At 35.0% G+C, this 22,905-nt stretch overlaps 1 protein-coding gene across 1 annotated transcript; it reads right to left on the bottom strand.

Moving 5' to 3' along the window:
• Window positions 1–8,466: 8,466 nt before the first annotated feature.
• On the bottom strand, window positions 8,467–9,235 carry LOC131619540 (uncharacterized mitochondrial protein AtMg00810-like). The gene is made up of 2 exons (XM_058890629.1): window positions 9,160–9,235; window positions 8,467–8,918 (listed from the first exon to the last, which is right to left on the bottom strand). The coding sequence occupies exons 1-2, from the start codon at window positions 9,233–9,235 to the stop codon at window positions 8,467–8,469; spliced, it is 528 nt and encodes a 175-aa protein (XP_058746612.1).
• Between the last annotated feature and the right edge of the window lie 13,670 nt (window positions 9,236–22,905).

Genomic DNA, 22,905 nt, shown 5'->3' on the forward strand with positions numbered 1-22,905 from the left:
GGTAATCCCTCTTGTTGCCTTATGGTTGCCTTATATTGTTGCCTTGTTGCCTCTAAGTGTACTAAATAGTCAAAGTCCCTCGATTCCGAGGATACCTAAAGCAAGGTTGCCTTAAAGAATAAAAATCATCTAGTCCCTCGATGTTGCCTCGGAAAAATAAAGATGATTGTCCTATTGCTAAGGTATCCTCGCATGATGCCTAAAAAGATTAATGACTATTCTATCCTTCCCTTAGACTACCTGCCCTCTTTATGGCAAGGGGCAGTCTTATGGAAAGCGATTTCTCGATGACCCTTCAGACATCCAATTGAAAGACTTCCTGCCTTCTTATGGTATGGATAGACCCTTTCGCCTGAAAAGCTAAAAGAACGAACTTTCAAACTTAGGGTAGTTGCTACTAATTGCTTGCTCTAAGAATCAAATTACACTCATTTTCAAATACATTTCAAAAGGACTACGCTTATTTACCAGCTAAAGTTCTTATCCGAATTTCTATTCATACACTACTTTTCAAACAGACAAAGTGAGCTAAGCAATTAAGAGCCCATGGAAAACCATGGATGCAAAGGGTGCTTTTTAAACCTTCCCTTTGCATAATTTACCCCCCGAACTCAAAATCTTTAAAAGGTCTTTTTTCTGTTATTTTAGCCTTTCCTAAAATTGGATAAAATAAAAGTCGGTGGCGACTCTGGCTATCCGCAACATTTCGATATAAAAGTCAGTTCACCGTATTACAGTTAAGAAGTGTGGTTAGGCCTAACTCAACCCTACAAAACCGGTTTGTAGGGTGAGGATTGCCCTCACTTATAAGGACATGTTCAGGCCATATATTGTCCGATGTGGGACTCTTAACACACCCCCTCACGCCCAGGACTAGACAACTGGAGCGTGGAAATAAATGGTGGGTGGCCCGATAGTGGAAACCATAGAAGGTGGCCCACCGGATCTTAAACGAGGCTCTTGATACCATGTTAAGAAGTGTGGTTAGGCCTAACTCAACCCTACAAAATCGGCTTGTAGGGTGAGGATTGCCCTCACTTATAAGGACATGTTCAGACCATATATTGTCCGATGTGGGACTCTTAACAACAATGATGCATGCATGCATTCAAATAATCACATATTTTGACAGCAAATCTGCATGGAGCTTACACTATAAAACCAATCTGAAACCAATCTTTTAAAGCAAACACTACCAGCCAGTTAAGTTATTTAGATTCTGGTTGTGTTTCATTTATGTCCATGTAGCTTGATAACTATAAATTGATATATCAATACTAGTATTGTGAACTAAAGATTATGGCATAATGCATGGAATTTTAATTTGTATTTATAAAACACACCATAACCATCTTCTCAGGTTCCAATTTCTGAATAAATTAAAGACAATTTATGTATATATCGTAAAAAGTGATTATATCTCCAAATATGATCCTTTAGTTTTGAATGGGCGGGGAATGCATGAAGTTCAAGGCATTCGTTCAATAGACGATGCACAATCTTTGGAAGCAAATGGAAGAAGCAGTGGTTATAGGAGAGCTGTTGCTAGTGATGTTTTCATCGTTTCTAAACAAGAAAGTCAGTCTGGTAATTACCAGCAGTGGACTTGGTTATTCAAACGATAATTTGCAAAGGAAGTTGTTTCACGATATGAATGATGATTCCTACATGAAAAGGATACTCGAAAGTCCCAAGAGGTAAAAGGCATGAAAAGGATTCATCTTGTTCCTTACTACAACTGATCCGCTGGTTTTTCACTTTGTCTCCTTTCGAGAAACAAACATAATGATTTCACATGGTTGATGAATTAGAGTTAAAGCTAAAGCATCCTTAAATTTTGTCAAATACCTGTTCTTTTTATTTGGATAATACTACTCAGATTGATAACACTTTCACTGGATTCATTTAAACTTATAACAACCGGCTTTGTGTTTGCTTTTGTGTTGTTTGAATGTTACAAACTAAATGGTTGTGTTACTAACACAGAGAGAAAGAAGAAAAAATGAAGAGTGTAAAGATGGCAATGTGATGTAATAGCATGCTAAAAGAAGAACTGATATTTTAATTAATATTTTAATTGAATATAAGGGATAAAAGGGTAAAAACCATGGTCATATACATTCATTAAGTCTTATTTTGCCACATCATCAAAGCCCAGTCAGCAAAGAGGGTAAAAGAGTGTGGTAAATCCAGGATTTATGTTTTATAAGAGGCTTTTAATAAATAAAAAAATTCAGAGGGCTCAAATCAAAACTCACTATATTGGCAGGGGGTGAAGTATATTAAACCCTATATTTTATTATCTGAAATTCTAGAAGATTCTATTTTATTGCCTATAAATAAGTAAAATTCAAATCCGATCCAAATATCTAATATAATACAATTGTTTCCGGTAGGGATGTCAATTGCATTTGTTAATGGGGATCCCTGTGGGGAATATCTGTGCGGAGATCCGAAGTTGGGGATTTTTTTCCCCGTGGGGATGGGGATGGAGGGAAAAGTTCCCCCGATAACACTTTGGGGCGGGGATTGGGAAAGTATCCTCCGTCCCCGTGGATTCCCCGACTCCGAAGATATATGTTAATTTATATATTTTATATGATATATAATTATATAATTTTACAATGTATTAGAAAATGAAGAGTCATTAGAAGTTATAGATTTGTCACACATAATCAACCACTTGCGCTGGACGACATCGGTATTGTGGTAGTAAATTAGTGGAAGCACGGTAGCAAGAAGTTATGTTACTATTTATTTATTTTTACATAAAAAATATTAGCAACATCAAGTTCTTTTGCTTTTTTTATTTATTATTGATGCAAGATGTATTTTGATTTTTTTTTATAAAATAAAGATGCAAATATATGCGTTTTAAAAAATACGGAAAAAAAAACAAAATACTAGTGTCATAGTTTTGATCAAAAAGTGTAGAAATTTTCTTAAAATTCGATCTCCGTGGATATCCGTGGGGATCTGTGGGGATGGGGATGGAGGGAAATATTCCCCCGTGGCGGGGATTGGGGATGGGGATGGGGACTAAATTTAGGGGCGGGGCGGGGAGTGGAGAAGCATCCTCCGAACAATATCTGCCCCGTTGACATCCCTAGTTTCCGGAGATAAAAAAATTTGGAGTTAAATGGCTTGTCAAGGAAAAAAAAAGGAAAGTCAATGGAAAAAAATAGCCAATGTATAAAAAAGGTATTAGTTTCCAATTAATATTTTGTATATTATACTTTATTATGTGAAATTCTAGACGATTCTATTTTATTGTCTATAAATAAGTAAAATTCAAATATGATTCCAAATGTCTAACAAATAGTGCAATTATTTTAATAGATAAAAAAATGGAGATAAATGGCCTGTCAAGAAAAAAAAAGTCATGGAAAAAAAGATAGTCAATGTAAAAGAAAATAAATATTATTAATGCATATATATATTTTATTATCTGAAATTCTAGAAATAAGTAAAATTTAAATCTGATTTCAAATATCTAACAAATAGTGCAATTGTTTAGCGAGATAAAAAAACTAGAGACAAATGGCTAGTCAAAGAAAAAAAAAAGGAAAGTCAATGAAAAAAAGATAGTCAATATATAAGAAAAAAAAAATTAGTATCCAATTAATATTATATATATATATATATATATATATATATATATATATATATATATATATATATATATATATATATATATATATATATATATATATATATATATGAGTTTTGCTACAATAGACCCACTTGTTTTTATGACGGTCTATTTTAGCAACATGCACCTTAGGTGCATTTAAGTATTTTTTTAGTTAAAATTTACTAAAACACACCTTCATAAAATTAAGCGGGTGTATTATAACAACACCAGTCATCATTTATATATATATATATATATATATATATATATATATATATATATATATATATATATATATATATATATTATAAAAAATTCTAGAAGATTCTATTTTATTGCCCTATAAATAAGTAAAATCTGCACATTGTTTTTACAAATAATACTCAATATCATATATTCAATTTATTTTTCTTTGCAAAGTCAAGCTTTGTTATAATGGAATCTTTTTTGAAAATGTTGATTAAGTATATTGTGCTAATTGTTGCTATTGTAGGTGTTCAAGTTGGTAATGGACAAGGTTTACCACCATGTTGTCCATATCCTAATGTTGAATGTCAACCAGTTTTTTGTGATAAGCCTCCATGTTGCCAGCCTCCTATCAGCAATACAAAACATTGAAATTTTGTATTTCCTCTTTCGTATTATGAAACGAATTAATTTGCATTTTAGAAAAGTTCGCATCATTTGTATTAATTATATAAGTAAGATTGGTTATTAATAAGTTATAATTTCTTATTCTCTATTAATTTATGTTTACCTATGAAATGAATGGAGTTTTTTATTGATTATAACCATATCTTCAATATATTGGATTCATATTGTCTTGAACTACTAATAAGGTGTCATAGGTTAATTATTATGAGTAAAAACAAAAACAATATTTTTAACGAATCTATTACGATAATAATAAGGTTTTTTCTTTGGCCACCTCCCTATGGGGTCACCCCCAGCGAAAATCCCAAAATACCCCTGCTTCGGAATTAAACTTCCGAAGCGCTTTTTTATTTAAAAAATTTCCTTAATTCGGAAGTGCATCTCCGAAAACACCCCATGGGGGGTGTTTTCGGAGATGAACTTCCGAAAACACCTCATGGGGGGTGTCTTCGGAAATGAACTTCCGAATTATGCAGAAACTGTGTTTTTTTTTATGTTTTTTCATAACAGTCTCGCATTTTAATTAAACGCAAACGCCAAATAAAATAAGCAATAGATAAACTGAAAATACTAATATGATAAATAAACAAAAAAAATACTAATCCGATGAAAATAATATATACAAACCGAAAAAAATAAAAATAGTGTGCTAAAGATACAATCCGATAACAAAAAATATATAAACCCGACCACTACTGGGTGTGCTTAAACCTCTCGCCCTGAGACCTCCTCTGCCGCGTGTATGTCGCCGCACGGTCCGCATCAAGGACGATCATCTCCATCACCGCGACTGCCTCTGGACCGCCCCGCTCCACGATACCTCGATCCAACGCGTCCCGCCTAATCATCGATATCGCTGGCAGATCGGCATGAGATCAATGGCGTGATCATCCTCGGCCTGCTGGTTCTCCAGGATCTCCTCGTGTGCTGGCCTAGGAGCGCCGGGAATGTCGGGTCTCAAAAGGGGATGTGACACCCGGTAGAACCATGTGACGTATCCCTCCTCACTGTGCCAGTCCTGGGTGACCCGAGTGAGACGGTACTCCAGCGGTACCACATGATCCTCCCAATGCTCCCATATGGCAGTGAGCTGCACTCGGGTCACAGTGTCGGGAGCAGCCTCAAAGGGTGACCTGGGTATCCGCTGCACGAATCCGAACTGACGCATGCACCGCTCAGGGAGATATCGAACCATGATGCCGGTCCCGCATGCCAACCAGCCTGAATATAGAGCAATGCCGTCAAAGGGGACAATCTGAGCGTAGTCGACGAACGGCCTCCAGGTGACGTCGTCGTGCATCGTGCGGTCCAAGTACAGACGGTATGGTCCCACCGCATCGTTCCCCCTCTGGAGAGCGTATCTGGCGGCCCTGGGCATGGCGTCCACGTACGCAGGATCGATGTGAAAGCCGTGGATGCGGGAGAAGTAGGAGATGATCCAGCTCTGAAACAGAAACAAGATAATGTATTAAAATTAAATACGAAACATATATAAATAAATAAATACGATAATGTATTAAAATAAAACGTACCGTAAGCAGTGTGCAAGATCCGACCAACTGCCTCGTCCTCCAGTTGGAGGCCTCATTCAGCTTCTGGTAGAGATATGCCAGAGTAGCTGACCCCCAGTTCCACTGGTGAACGGTATCCAGGTCCATGAAATAGCGGAGGTAGGCCATGTCGACGTACCTGGCACTCTTGTCCACAAAGCATGCAGCGCCTACCACATGCATGTACCAGCACCGGAGAGCGCAGCCGCGGTGGTACTCCCTGAATAGGTCGTTATCCTCCTGCTCGGCCTCGGCCGCCGCGTCCAGGTGGAACTCAAAATAGATGCTCAGTGTAGTGAACCGGACATGAGGCCCACAAGTCGTGACGCACTCAAAGTGAGCAACCTCGTGCGGCAGGCCCAAATAGTGCATCATCCACTCAATGGCCTCGACCCTCTGGATCCTGGAGTGGTGCAACAGCGGCCCCCTAATAGGCAGGTGGAGAAGACACTGGACGTCATGCAAGATGATCGTCAACTCCCCCACCGGCAAGTGGAAAGAAGACGTCTCCTTGTGCCAGCGCTCCACAAATGCCCCCTGCATGCCGGTGCTGATGGTGGTGTACCCGGTCATGCAGAGCCCGCTAAGCCCTGAACCTCGCACATGGTCGTTAAACCACTGAGCTGCTGGTTTAAACAGACCGAAAATCTTCCTGGAGTGGTTCACCATTTTCAATGGCTCTCTCTCCTGTTACAAAAAAAAACAAATAAGCGAGAAATAAACGGTAAAATTATAAAAAATGGTGACAAATAAACGGCTAAGTTAAAAAAATACCTCTCCCTCCCAGATTCGCCGAGCGACGTGATCCTGGTAGTGAATCAGCAGGGAAGTGTCAAAAGGCCCTCCCGGATAGCTATCCACCTCCTGCTCCTCCTGCTCCTCCTCCTCCCCGACTGGAGGGTCAACATCCGGTATGACCTCCTCCTCCTCCTCATCCTCATCCTCCTCCTCTCGCTGGCGGGAAGAAGATACCCGAGCCAGCCTACTCCTAGAGCCTGAAGCAGATGAACTCTCCACCAAGTCCTGTGGAACGTGCACACGGCGTCCCCGGCCCCGCCCGCGTGTCGACGCCAGCTGCGCCGCTGCCCGCTCGCGTCTAGCTGACGCAGTCTGGGACTCCCTGCCCTGTCTGATGCGTGCTGGCTGGTTGCCTGACATGTTCCTGTAAACAATCGAAATCGATTAATATGCGAGACAAATGAAAAAACAAAAAAAATGCACTTCTGATACAGTTCGGAAGTTCATTTCCGAAACTGGAATGGAGGTGTTTTCGGAAATGAACTTCCGAAACACCCCTGCGCAGAGCTTTTCTGCAACCTACAATGGCAGACCCCAAAATCAAACTTTAAACTTATGTCTACACATTCTAAACATCCTAAATACCAGTACCAACCTAACCTAATACATATTTTCCTATTTGTAAACACCCTAATATCAATTTTAAGCATAGATCTAAAACTCAAAATGCTTACCGATTGAAGAGGTTGGAGTGCTTTTTAATGTAGTATAGGAAGCTTGTTGGAGCCTTTGATGTTGCCTTGGAAGTCTTTTAACAAAATTTCGCCTTTGGTGTTGTTTGATGTTGGATTAGGGTAAATGAATGGGGGAGGGGGAGTGTTCTGCTTAATCTGCAGAACGTGTCTTATTTCGGATGTTCATTTTCGAAATTGTGGTTTCGGAAATGAACTTCCGAAATAAGACAATTTTTTTTAAAAAAAGGCGCTTTCGGAGATGAACTTCCGAAAACACCTTTTTCATGCAATTCGGAAGTTCATTTCCGAAGTCAGGGGTAGTTTGGGTTTTTCACCAGAGGTGAACTAGAAGGTTGGGAGGTTGGCAAAGAAATTTTCTAATAATAAAGATTATTTAATAATTTAAATAAAAATAATTGTGTAAAATAATTTAAGAAGGAGACAACTTCTCTATCCATCACAAAAAGATGGGTAGTCTACCTTCCACCGATCAGATGACACCATTTAATTTTTATGCATTTAATTATTTATTATATAGAATAATTGTTTAATATTTTCAATGCATTTTACACTAAAGATAATCTTACACACCTTTTTAAGTTGGGTAAATAGGAATTCACCATTTAAGAATGGAAAAATTGTATTTCGTTAAACTTAAGTTAAGGGAAAACTAATAATGACTTATAAAATGATTTGAACTTTATTAAGTCAGAAAACAAAAAGAAATATTTATCGTTGAACAGAATACAATTCTCATTTTCAATCAATAATAATCTTTAAATCATAAAAAAATGTTTTGTATAAAATAATCGAATAAATTAAATATACGATTTATTGTGATTTCTTAGTTTATATATATCAGCCAGTTGTTTCTTAGTGGATATATGCTCTAGAGTGATCACCTTATCTTCAACAAGATCTCTGATAAAATGGTGACGAATTGAATGTCAATGTGTTTGATCCTGCTATGTTGAATAGGATTTTTTGAAATATTGGTAACACTTAGATTGTCATAATATAATGTCATGACATCCCGTTTGACATTGTATTCCTTCAACATTTGTTTCATCCACATTAATTGTGAATAGCTACTTCCAACTGCAATATACTCAGCTTCAGTAGTAGACATAGAAACACAGTTATGTTTCTTAATAAACTACGAAATCAGATTGCTTCCCAAGAAGAAACATCTACCATAAGTTCTTTTTTTATCATCAGCACTACCAGTCCAATCAGCATCACAATACCCTACCAGCATGGAACTTGAACCATGAGAGTATAACGTACCGTAGCCACTAGTACCATTAATGTACTTAAAAATTCTTTTCACTTGATTGTTGTGACTAGTTTTTGGCTCAGCTTGATATCTTACACACACACCCACAACAAATATGATGTCAGGTCTGTTAGCTGTAAGATATAGCAAACTCCTGGTCATACTTCTGTATAAACTTTGATCTACAACAACACCTTCTTCATCCTTTGATAATTTCAAATGAGTAGGAGCAAGTATCCTCTTGTGACTTGCATTTTTTATACCGAAATTATTCACTATGTTCTTGGCATACTTACTTTTAGAGATGAAGATGGAGTCATCCAACTGTTTCACTTGAAGTCCAAGAAAATATATCAATAATTCACCAACAATATCATCAATTTTTTAGTGCATTTGTTTGTTAAAGTGTTCCACCATTTGGTCTAACATCCCTTCAAACACAATATCATCAATATAAATTTGAAAATTTAAGCAATAATAAGTTTTTCATCCTTCTTCTTGACAAACAAGGTCTTGTCTATTCCTCCTTTCATGTAGCCATTGTTAACAAAAAATTCTGTCAACCTCTCATACCAAGCTCTAGGAGCTTACTCAAACCATATAGAACTTTCTTTAACTTAAACACATTGTCTAAATAAGTAGGATCCATAAATCCCTTTAGTTGTTCTACATAAACTTCTTCATGTAAGTACCCATCTAGGCATAATTTTCTTCATACACTATATACATAAACACGCACCAATGCATGATCAGTGACAATCGACTTTTTCAATTTCAACATTGAAGATGAAGTTTTTAAGAGAATTTTAAACTCCTTAATCCACATATGGAATAACACATAGAACAATACATTGATAATAATAATAAAATTACAAATATAAATGATTATAAAAACATATGACAGCACAATGGATATGCATGTTCTATTATCAGGGGTATAGTTTCCACCGCAATGCTAAGTATTTATTTTTAATGTTCACCTTTCGCTATTAAAAAATGGTCATTTGACATTTGATAGGTTATTTTTGCAATTGCAGTCTATGATTACATTGGTGGTACAGTAAAATAATTAAGAAGAATTAATATATAAAAAGAAGAGAATATAGCATGCTTATATGTAACATAGCCACTATTAAGAATGAATATATGAAAATAAGAGAAGATATCATATCTTTGATTTTGAATATTTTCCTTCAATGGTATTAATGAAAGAATTAAGAGTATTAAATGAAAATGAAGAGGCAGTTTTAACATCAAATGAAAATGAACGTGTAAAGATAGCAGTTACATGTGAATAATTTTCGAATTAAATGAATTACATAAGGGTAAGTTTGGAAAAGAAATAGGTTAGTGCAAAATATCTTCTTTATATATAGGGATATAGAAAAACATCTCAATATCAAATTATTTTTCTTTGGAAGCTAAGTTTTGTTATAATGGGATCATTTTTAAAAATGTTGTTTAAGTTTATTGTGTTAATTGTTGCTATTGTAGGTGTTCAAGTTGGTAATGGAAAAGGTTTACCACCATGTTGTCCATATCCTAATGTTGAATGTCAACCAGTTTTTTGTGATAAGCCTCCATGTTGCCATCCTCCTATCAGCCATACAAAACCTTGAAATTTTGTATTTCTTCTTTAATACTATGAAACGAATTAGAGAAAGTTCGAATCATTTGTATTAATTATATGAATAAGACTGGTTAATAAGTTATAAATTTTTATTCTCTATTAATTTATGTTTGCATATGAAATGAATGGAGTTTTTTTTTTGATTATAACCATATCTTCAATATATTGGATTCATTGATTCATATTGTCTTGAATTACTAGTCAATTAGGTGTTATATTTTAACTAGTAAAAAACCGTGCGTCATACATCAACTTTTAAGAATTGATTTGTACTTATAATAAATAAGAAATATTTAAAAGATGAACATTAAAATGAAAATTTTAAAAGATGAACATTACAATGAAAATTTTAAAAGATGAACATTAAAATGAACAGTGAGACTGAAATTTAATACGCGTGAATTGAGTTAATTTTAAAACTATATATTTGAATAAATCAATTTTCCAATTCAAATAACATTCCTTTTAGATATTAGTTCATTTTCTAAAATCTAAATTTTATAACAGTTTCCATCAAATATCAGTTTTAAACCATTTTTATATGTCAATGAATATATCTTTACAACTCCCCGTTTAAATTTACAACTCCCCTTTAAATTATAAATGAATAATATTTTTTTTTTTGTGTAAGAGAATTTCATAATACAATGCATCAACATTCATTCCAATTTAGTGGTATTGTTTTAGTTTCACATAGATAATAAAGAATATAAACCAAATTTAATATTTAAATAAATTTGAAATTTTAGTTATCATATTCTAATTAATTAATAAATAAAGTAAATCTTTGAATTCATTGGAGTAATGTTTTTTTAATATACTATACTAAAATTTTTGTTTGGGACATATTAAATTAGGATTATATTCTTTAGTAACAGATATGTTATATTCAATTGAATTGAATTAACATTAAATAGTATAATTAATATATTAGATATTATTTTAATAATTCAAAATAGTTATAAAGTAATGTTGATTTTTGGTTATGTAAAAATTAATAGTTGTAAATGATTAAGGAAATAATATATTTTTACAATTAATAAGTTTTTTTATTATAAAATAAAATACATGTATACAAAAAATTTATGGTCAATAAACTTATTTAAATTGATGGGTTTTTCTAACCTATGCAACCTTGCATAGAATAAGAGACAATTAATACACCACTTTTTTAAAAATAAATTACCATTTTTATATTTATTTATGTTCAATCCATTAATTAGGTAGGAGAGAGAAAATATAAAAGATTATTTTTCAACATAAAAATAATTAATATGATAATTTATATGGAAAGAAATAGTTTATTAATTGCCCTTATTCTATGCAACATAGAAAAACCCTAATTTGATTTATTATTGCTATGAAAAATTAATATATTCATAATGTCATTCAATTGTTTCAATTAAACTCACACTTCTATATAAGTTAAACTTAGCAATATAATTAAATATAGTACTTATAAATAAAGTTTTAATAAACTACCTAAAAATAATTTAATTATTCTAAATATTATTATCTTCAATCTACTTCAAATGATTTTTAAGTACCAACTCCATTTTAAGAAAAACCTCTATTATATTTCAAATACAACTAATTAACATCATAAAGAAGTATATGTTAAAAAAACGCATTTAAATATCTAAATTATTTGATATAATTTTATAAAATTTAAATAAAAAATATATTGGAATTAATGCTAAGTTACAATAAAAAAAAAGAAGCAAAAACATCCATTCCAATTATGTGTTAGGTTTTTAGTTCGATAAAGTGTATGATTATGAAAATTATTATTTTTATTTTATACTAAAATATTTGATTATGACATTAAATTAAGAGTTATATTGATTTAATTTTATTGAATAGAACAACATTACTTTATATAAAAAGTTATGTAATCAATTCCTTCTTTAAAAATAGTTTTTGTATTTAATAAAATTAATATTATTAAATTTCATTAATTTTGATTTACGATTAATCACATTAATTCTTATTTATCATTATTCTCATTAATCTCATTCATTGGTACTTAGCATTTACATAGGCTATATGGCTTGTGATGGCTTGTGTCTAAACTAAATAGATAAATATATCTATCTACTATGTGAAGTGTAGGTTGTAACAATAGTAAGAGAAGTCTAAACTAAATAGATAAATATATCTATCTACTTGTGAAGAGTAGGTTGTGAAAATAGTAAGAGAAGTGGAAACAATAATTCCTTAAAATAAAACAAAAAATTGTAAACTTTATTTCCTGCAAAATAAAATAAAATAAAATAGGAAGAAGATGAAATTTTGCTTATTTTATATGCAATAAAAAATTATCAATTCAACTAAACAACATTCAATGTCTCAATAAAATCAAATATCACATAATTTTCAATGCATTGAATAAATACCCTTTGTGTGTGATTGTGTCGGGTATTGACTTAATTAATTTTTTGAAAATATTCTCTCGACATAAGTTGTGGAATCAACAAGCATTTCAATATAGAACAAAAAATTAGATATGACTGCAATCTTTTAATTTCTTTTATACAGAACTCAAGCAACTTGACTGCAATCTTCTAACCTATACACAATACCCATCTATATAAATGAAATTTTGTATTGAAAAAAAATCTAAAATTTGCCCCTGCTTGTTGAATAACACCCAGGTGCTTATTCTTCATATAAAAAACTAACTTAAAACTAATATTATATGCTATGAACTTTGCTGCAAAGACACCAAATGAGTAACTACCAAATGAGTAACTCTTGAAAGTTCCTGTCTTGACAAAGCAAGGTAGCTGATGGGTGCATATTAGTTCTCATACCAAGTCTCTTCCCAGTCTTCTTTTCTATGGCAAGTTGATCACCTTAAAAACAGAACAAAAGAACAAATATTAATTTGCCGATGATTGATAACAAATTCTTTTTTCGGCCTGCATAAGTCCAAAATAATTTATGATGGTAAAATGCTACTCTTCATAAAAGTTGACAGAAAAGATGTTAGTCATCACTCTAATTGTAAGAAAGTGCAGCTTACTAACCTTATGTTTGCAGATGATGTGTTGCTTTTGTCCAGAGGTGATACTGAGTCAGTGGAGCTGCTGCTAATAGCCTTTACCAAGTTTTTGAATTCCACATGTATGCAAATTAACAAGACTAAAAGTAATCTTTACTTTGGAGTTGTTCCTAATGATGTGAAAAATAATATCCTTAATCTGACTGGATTCTTGGAGGGTTGCCTCCCTTTTAAATACCTTGGTGTGCCCATATCTTGCAAAAAGCTAGCTTCACAACATTACATGGCCCTCATTGAGAAGATTTTGCTTAGAATTAGGCACTGGACTGCAAAATTATTATCATACGCTGGCAGATTGCAGTTAATCAAAAGTGTTTCTTTTGTTACTGCGAATTACGGGCTGCTTTGTTTCCTTGTCCCAAAAAATGTTATCAGCAAGATTGATGCTATGTGTAGGTCTTATCTCTGGACTGGCAAGGATAGTATAAGCCGTAAAAGCCTTTGTGGCTTGGTCCTTAGTTTGCAAGCCTTTGAAGCAAGGGGGTCTGGGAGTCATTGACTTAAACTTATGGAACAAATGTACCATGCTTAAGCTCCCATGGAATATTTGTAACAAGCTTGAGAGTTTATGGGTGAAGTGGGTACACTCATACTACTTAAAGAATCAGAACATTTTTTATATGCAGCCCAAGACTAACAGCTCATGGATCCTGCGTGCTATCTTGAGTGTGAGAGATTGTGTACAAAAACATCAAAGCTTATGGAATGATATGGAATTGAAAGGTAAGTTTAAATGTGGAGCTTTCTACCAAATTCTTACTACTGGCCCGGTAGTGTCTTGGAGCAGAATCTATTATCACAATCCAGCAAGGCCTTGTGCAGTGGTGATTCTTTGGTTTCTCTGCCATAAAAGATTAGCCATTAAAATTAGGTTACTCAGGTTTGGTTTTGTAAAGGATAACAATTGCAATTTTTGTGACCAAGAGGAGTCTTGCAGCCACTTATTCTTTGAATATGTGGAGATGAAGAAAATCTAGAATGTTGTCCTTGATTGGATTCAGTTTAAGCATACGCCTAGCAATTAGGAAGAGGAACTCCCTTGGGCCCTTGGTATATGCAAGGGTAAAGGTTGGAGGGCAAAACTATTCAGATTGGTCTTTACTGAGACTGTTTATGGAGCTTGGTACTATAGAAACAAAATTGCTTATGGAAACATTAGTGATCACACTCACATTATTGATGAGATTATTGAGAAAATCACGTATAAAGGTTGGTTTTGTAAGGTTTTAAAACCTCACATTGCTTCCCTTATGGTATCTTAGGCTTGGTGGGCCTGTGTAGCTTTTGTATCTTTGCTTGTCGGATCTTATGATCGCATTTGTACTTCATTGTTTTTGGATCAATAAAAGTTGTAGATGTTTTGATTGGCTGCATTTTGTGGTAAAACATTCATGTGTATTCTGTTGTCTTGACTAAGGTCCTGACATGTGGTGTGTAGTGTTAAAGGTTATGCAGGTTCTGGTTGTGTAAGCTAATACATGCTGTGAGTTGGATGTCATGCTCGACGTCATGACATCAGTGTTTGACAGCAGTAGCTGCTACATTTTCTATTCTATTTCTATTATGTTTCCTTATTTATCTCAGTCTTTATTTTGGGAAACTAAAGATTGTGCTGATTGTACATCAGTAATAGAACAAATCATGGGCTGTCTTTTTGGCACCCTGATATGTGAGAAGCAGAGAATTGAAGTGAAGAATACTGTTTGCTGTGATTTATGCATAACAGGTACAACATCAAGATGTTCTATGGAATGTCACGACATGCTCTGTGACATCAGTATTTGACAGCAGTTACTGTTATATTTAGCTGTCACGCGCCTGCTGAGCTGGAATATAAAGATTCAGTAAGTACTCAAAAGATGCAGAATATTCTATGGAATATTATGCAATCCTATGTGGCGCAGGTTTAAAGGTCAAGAGAATCAAGATTAGAATATTCGAGAATTATGCAGTTTCTAATTATGAAGATAAATTAGGAAACTTATGATTGAAGACCTTGTTTTTAGCAGAAAGTTTTCTGTGATTTGTAACAGCAAATAATGTTGTGATTGTAAGCCCAAGTCCAGTTGGGAATAGGTTATAAATAGGAAACTTTGTAACCTAGTTTAAAGAGCTAGCCGAGTATTGACAAGATGTAGTTTTTAGGGTTAGCCGTGTAAGTGAACCACCCAGGTTGTGGGATGGTCACTGATTTGTGCCTCGAAGCCTGTAGGTAAGAGGTTTATTATATTCACTCAGAAGCTGTGAAGCAATGAGTGAAGATTGTGTTCTTGGAACTACTCCATTATGTATATTTAAATTGTTGGTGATTAAGCCGTCGATGCAGTAGCTGAGTTGTTGACTGCTAGACATCATTGCTATGATTGGGAGTGGAATGGAGATATTCCATATCTAGGGAGAACCTAGGTAGAGGGTTCATTGGGTAGTGATTAAGTGAAGAGTTGTAAACTGGGAGTTTAACTCTGAATTGATACTCCTAATAGTGGACTTCATCCCTGGCTTGGTATGCCCCCAGAGTAGGTTAGTTAGAACCGAACTGGGTAAACAATTCTCTGTGTTATTTATGTTTCTGCATTGTTTATTTGTAAGTTCAGTTTGGATGTCATAACATCGTGCATGACATCAGTGTGTGATTTAATGACTGTGCTAACATAGAATCTCTGCAAAGCAGATTTGTTTATGTTAACTGAACTGATATGTGATCCCAACACTTCCAGACTTCTGGATGTTAGAAGTAATAAGAAATTGGGGGATCTGTAGGTACTGCCTCAGCTAAGCTGATGACAGAAAAGATGTCGTGACACTGTGTATGACATTCTGAGTTTGTCTTACCAGAATTTCAATTGGTATCAGAGCAGGCATCCTGTCTATTTCTGGATGAGATCCATGGGAGATACTTTCTGGTTGTTGGAGGTAGATGTTTTTTTGAACATTCATGTTCATATTGTATGGTCCCTAGAAGTGGAGGATGGACCTATGTGTGGAAGACTGGACCAAACTGACCAAAACAGGTGTATTCTCTTGGCAAGGGAAGATGGTGTTACTGGTTTCAAGGATATCCAAATGATTCATGCGGGAGTGAAGAATTTGGGGTGTTTTATTCAGCATATAGCAAGGTACAGAGAAGAAGATTGTCAAAACCTTCATGCGGGAGTGAAGTTAATGATAAGAGCATCTGATGCATAATCCTATCTTTGAAAGAAGATCTCTAGGGTTATATGGTTTTCAACAGAATTTGTAGCAGATTGTTTTCAACTTTAGTACAAGTGTTAAAGATACTTGAGATCTTTTCTCAAGTCTACTCATAAAGGCATGGTTATTGAGGTTGAAGAGGTTCAAATGATCAGTGTTCCTCATATTCATCTGCAAAGTTGTTTCATGATCTTCAAGATTGTCAAGAATTGTGTGTTCGTTACTGTTAGTATGTTGTTCTTTATTTTCTGCACTGGTTTATTAATCTGGTATACGATGTCGTAACATCCAATATGACATCAGGGAATACTTCCAAAGCTTGTTCTTTTACAGAACCACCTCAGATCAAAATCTGGTTGTGATAACTGAGTTATCATTATGCATAAATGGTTCCAGTATTATTATGATAGTTTAGTATACAGGTGTTGAACCAAAATTAAAGATCATCCTATCCTACCATTGCTGCGTTTATAACAGACCAGATGTCAAGACATCGTATATGACATCTGGGTTCTGTCATACCAGAATTTAAAAGGAGATCCGTGTGTAATGAAAGAAGCCGACGTAGCTGAAAAATCTGCTGAACAAGGAGGGCTCATATGATTGGTTAAACGGTCCCTTGAAGTTGGAGGATGGACCATTCATGACAGGGTAAAAATGAAACCTACATGTTGTTGTATGCCAAGGGAGCAACTATGTTAGTAGGTTATTGTTGTTTGGATATTGATTTACTTTCAAACCCAACCTAGTGCACCTGGATTGATATGTTTGTGCAAAGGTTATTGTGTTAGGCCTGAGGTTTGTTGAGGTTAAATTTTAGTTGTTTTCCGCTGCACGGTATTTTTGTTAACCATGGTTTATATAAGTATAGTCCCCTCAACTGGTGTATGAAGTATGTATAGGTATAACTCATGGATTTAATTGCCTCTGGTAGGGATGTTGTATGATGAGACTTTTTATGTACAATGCATGGATAAGCGGTGTGGAATTTCCATGATTGTTAGTTTGAGGGGGAGATTTGGTTAACCTCCCCACGTCTGGTTCAACCTTGTGTTTAGTTGGCTGTTGAACGGTGTCACATGGATCTGGCTGTTGCGTGACACATTTGTAAGAAAAGATTCATCTATCTCTTTCCTAAGGGTGAATCTAATTGGGAAAGGATTTAAGATCAATTGCTATTTGTGCCAAGTACAAGTATTGATTATCCTTGGAGTTCAAGATAACTGATGTTCTTAAAGATGTTGGAACATCTCTTCTTCAAGACCCTGTACAGGAAGGATAGTGCATTTGTTTTAAGATCTATCTCTTTGGTGGCAACATAAACATATGATCTCTGAAAAACATTTCCTGGCAAGAAACATGTTCAGCTTTGGAGTTCACAAGAAGAAGAAGACATCATCATCTTGATGGTGGTTACTTGGATCAGTTTATTTCTGATCTATGTAAGGAAGTGCATTGGCTAATGTACACTGTGAAGCCAAGAACAAGTGGCAGTATTCTTGACATCATGGAAACAACTTTGCTCAAGGAAGCGGCATCCTTGGTACAGCTAGAGGATTAGTCTCTAACTAGTCCTTCTGATGACTCATGCATCAGAGTGTCTGATGTCGTTGGAAAAGAAGCAGGGATTCATCAAAATGTGGGCTTGGATGACTTAATTGCATAACTGCGGGATGGAGGTTGCTTACTCAAACTTGGTTTCACAACCAGGTCTATGAGAGCATTGAACTCTGGTTCTGTAAAGGGAGGAAGTTCTTTCAAGTGGCAGAAGAAGGAACTGATGGCATACTGGTATGCAGCTATCAGTTGAAGAACAGATGTTCTGGTGCTAAACTTATGTAGTGTGAGTACATTTGTTTGGAACCTACTCCTGATCTGGAAGAGGAGACATCTGCTTTTTGTGTTGATTGGTCAGAATACAATCAACTGAATCTTCCATCCCAAATGTCAGTTTATTTCAGGCATAAGCTTATGGGAGTTGGAAGTAGAGCTCAGTGAAAGTAAAAGGGATTCATTCAGGTTTTCTTTTCAAGACCTCTATGAAAATTCAAGATGAGCTGATATCTGGTATGTTCTTTTGATCAAAGGAACCAGATGTGTGAATTGTTTTCTTAACCATAGAACAGTTAGTGGTGAAAACTGAATACTGTGTATCGTGCATAGTGAAATATGGTTTTGAATATTGTGTGATGATTCAAGGGAGTCAGGCTACTGTGTGGAATCTGAGGTATTTTCAGGAGTTATGTCATAAGTGAATCTGTTCCAGAAACCTTGTTGAGGGAATCTCCTCATGGGGTACAGATTGTGGCATCCATTATCTCAAGAGAAGTCTGAAGAAACTTTATTGAGATATGGCATATATTATCCCTTAATCATGACTGATGTGTAGCTGAGTTGATGGTGTTGGTCGTGCTTTCTTTGCCTTTCCCCAAGTGTCATACAGGAGATGTTGAATGAGAAATCCAAAGAGTCTAAATGAATGATGTCATAACAGATGTTGTAACATCATTGTCAAGAAGAATGCTTTCATGTATGAAGAAGAGATCATTTAGAAGGACCTGGTGTGAGCAGCAAATTCTATCTGAGTGACTAATAGGTGCTTTGACGGGAGACTTAGTACTTATTGGATGTACAGCCTGAATACAGATTCATATACTCTGTCGGGAGCTAAGTATGTGTATGAAATGTCCATGGTCTGATTTGAACTATGCATCAATTATAGTTATGTGTTATCTTCAATTAAGCATTAAGAAAGGCAATGGTTGGCTGGTGAGTTGATTCAAGAAGAAGAAACATATAGGAGATGGTGAGTATCTTGATGGGAGCTGGATATTTACATCAACTATGTGGAAGAAGAAGAAGATGTATGTGATGCTTTGTTTTGTATGTTACATCACAACACTTAAAGACACCAATAAAGATTAGGTTCAGACCTATCTGTTGAAGACATGTTCAAGAGCTATTTAGAAGTTTCTTCTATTTCAAGGTACATGAAGTGGCACTCTGGATCTTGTGTAGCAAGCAAACTAAGGATTCCAAATTTGGAAAGTGTGGTAGTTCCAAATGAAGAATGCTTCAGGTTAAGGACAATTATTCAAAACATCCTTATGTTGTAATTCTTAGGGGGAGTATGAAGTATGACAAGACATCAATCAGTGTAAGTGGTGGAACACTCAGAGATATTGATGAGATTTCAAGTCTGATAAACTAATGTCTTGCGTGATGACATCACTATATCTTGTTGGTTTGGAAAATTATCTAGAATCTAGCATGTGAAGGATGAAGAAGCAACATTTAGTCTGAAGTGATAGTTCTAACTTAATGTGGATTAGAATGAGCAGATTCTGATCTTGGTGATGGTAACATGTTCTGGCAATTCGTGTTTACTTTCATGATGAAGACTTCAGTAGTGAGTATGACTATGAAGACAGAAGTTTGGTGAGATGATCAACATAGTTGTGGATAAAAAGGATTCTTCTAATTCTAATTGGAGAGTATGTTAATCATTATGAGAAACATCATATCAAGGAGGATTTCAAATTATCTTGGCAGACCATGATCAGAGTGCAACTTGGTAGGGTTATGTTTAACAAGTGGAAGAAGTGGCAGTTCTTTATGTTGAGTCTGTGGCAACCTTTCTATGGAAGCATCAAGTGTCAAAAGGTTTATTTAACAAGATGTATCATTACAGTCAGCTTTTCTGGGAATGGTTGAATCTAATCATATGCGTCTGGTATCCACCAATCTTGAACTCGTCTAGTGGCTGCATGTCAACAAGTGTTGGAAGGCTCTTCACAGTTGCAATATACAGTCTCAAGGTGGTCATGTCATGAAGAGTAACTTTTAAGGGGGAGATGTCCGTTGCTTTGGCAACATTTATGGCCAAACAGGGGGAGAAGAGAGTGTCACCCCAGATCATATTGAACAAGTTGGTTCTGTTCATGTTATGTGATAGTGTAGCTTGTGGAACTTGTTCAGCACGACTGATGTTTTGATGTGCTTTAGCAATTTTGCATAACTGGTAGTTTGCTAGTTGTTTTTCTACTATGTTTCTCTAATGTGGTGACAGAATGTTTTAGCCAAAAATTTGCCAAAGGGGGAGATTGTAGATGTTTTGATTGGCTGCATTTTGTGGTAAAACATTCATGTGTATTCTGTTGCCTTGACTAAGGTCCTGACATGTGGTGTGTAGTGTTAAAGGTTATGCAGGTTCTAGTTGTGTAAGCTAATACATGCTGTGAGTTGGATGTCATGCTCGACGTCATGACATCAGTGTTTGACAGCAGTAGCTGCTACATTTTCTATTCTATTTCTATTATGTTTCCTTATTTATCTCAGTCTTTATTTTGGGAAACTAAAGATTGTGCTGATTGTACATCAGTAATAGAACAAATCATGGGCTGTCTTTTTGGCACCCTGATATGTGAGAAGCAGAGAATTGAAGTGAAGAATACTGTTTGCTGTGATTTATGCATAACAGGTACAACATCAAGATGTTCTATGGAATGTCACGACATGCTCTGTGACATCAGTATTTGACAGCAGTTACTGTTATATTTAGCTGTCACGCGCCTGCTGAGCTGGAATATAAAGATTCAGTAAGTACTCAAAAGATGCAGAATATTCTATGGAATATTATGCAATCCTATGTGGCGCAGGTTTAAAGGTCAAGAGAATCAAGATTAGAATATTCGAGAATTATGCAGTTTCTAATTATGAAGATAAATTAGGAAACTTATGATTGAAGACCTTGTTTTTAGCAGAAAGTTTTCTGTGATTTGTAACAGCAAATAATGTTGTGATTGTAAGCCCAAGTCCAGTTGGGAATAGGTTATAAATAGAAAACTTTGTAACCTAGTTTAAAGAGCTAGCCGAGTATTGACAAGATGTAGTTTTTAGGGTTAGCCGTGTAAGTGAACCACCCAGGTTGTGGGATGGTCACTGATTTGTGCCTCGAAGCCTGTAGGTAAGAGGTTTATTATATCCACTCAGAAGCTGTGAAGCAATGAGTGAAGATTGTGTTCTTGGAACTACTCCATTATGTATATTTAAATTGTTGGTGATTAAGCCGTCGATGCAGTAGCTGAGTTGTTGACTGCTAGACATCATTGCTATGATTGGGAGTGGAATGGAGATATTCCATATCTAGGGAGAACCTAGGTAGAGGGTTCATTGGGTAGTGATTAAGTGAAGAGTTGTAAACTGGGAGTTTAACTCTGAATTGATACTCCTAATAGTGGACTTCATCCCTGGCTTGGTATGCCCCCAGAGTAGGTTAGTTAGAACCGAACTGGGTAAACAATTCTCTGTGTTATTTATGTTTCTGCATTGTTTATTTGTAAGTTCAGTTTGGATGTCATAACATCGTGCATGACATCAGTGTGTGATTTAATGACTGTGCTAACATAGAATCTCTGCAAAGCAGATTTGTTTATGTTAACTGAACTGATATGTGATCCCAACACTTCCAGACTTCTGGATGTTAGAAGTAATAAGAAATTGGGGGATCTGTAGGTAGGGGTGGCAAAGCGGGCGTCCCGCCCCGTTTAGGCCCGCCCCATTTAAGCCCGTCCAAAAGCGGGGTGGGGCGGGGCGGGCCTACTTAGGTGTCCGAGCTCAAAAGTCATGCCCGCCCCGTTTACTAACGAGTTGGCGGGTTGACGGGCCGGCCCGCCAATTTTTATTTAATTTTTTATTTTACAATTTGATTTACCACATAATTTACAAAAAAAATAATTATAACCAAAAAGGTCGATAAAATATATTTTAAAAAAACGCATAATAGAACTTCAACATATCTTAAGTCCTAACAGTTCAAAAAATAAAACAAATAAAGATCAATTATAACAAAAAAAAATAATGAAATAAACTCAACCACAGTAAAAAAGTGTATCAAAATAAATAAATAATACATATCACTTTAATCCTATTTAAAAACTAACTACTAAAAAACTCAATTAAGAATTTACATAAAATAGACCGTGATAACAACTACACCGCATAATACATCACGGTGCATAAAATAGTACTACATAAAATATCAACACCTAACTTTCTGACTAATTATTTCATATAATCTAGTATATTAACCGATTCCTTAATAGTTAAATCCAAAATTTGTCACACTTATAAACTCATCAAATCCATCCTTTTCTTAAAATCAACATCTATTTATAAAGAAAACATGTGAACTAATATATTAACAACTTAATAATTATGCATGTTATACAACTGTTCTTTTATTTCAAGCTTTTCCAATCAACACATGTATTAGAAAGTTATAGAAAGAACGTTACAATTATAATTCATTTATATGTATAATAATTTAGAATATAATTCAATCAATATAATTCTAAGAGAAGAGTGTTATTTTTATAGTTAAAGTTGTTTTAATTCTAAATAAATAAAAAATTTAACAAAAAGCCTGCGGGCA

The sequence above is a fragment of the Vicia villosa genome, linkage group LG7, assembly GCF_029867415.1.
Source record: "Vicia villosa cultivar HV-30 ecotype Madison, WI linkage group LG7, Vvil1.0, whole genome shotgun sequence".
Lineage (NCBI taxonomy): Eukaryota > Viridiplantae > Streptophyta > Magnoliopsida > Fabales > Fabaceae > Vicia > Vicia villosa.

Excerpts from the sequence above, each read along its gene's own strand:
- LOC131619540 (XM_058890629.1), bottom strand. The coding sequence starts at position 9,235 with ATGGATCCTACTTATTTAGACAATGTGTTTAAGTTAAAGAAAGTTCTA. Across the intron at positions 8,919-9,159 it reads GAGTAAGCTCCTAGAGCTTG|TGAAACAGTTGGATGACTCC; the intron begins GTATGAGAGGTT and ends TTGGACTTCAAG.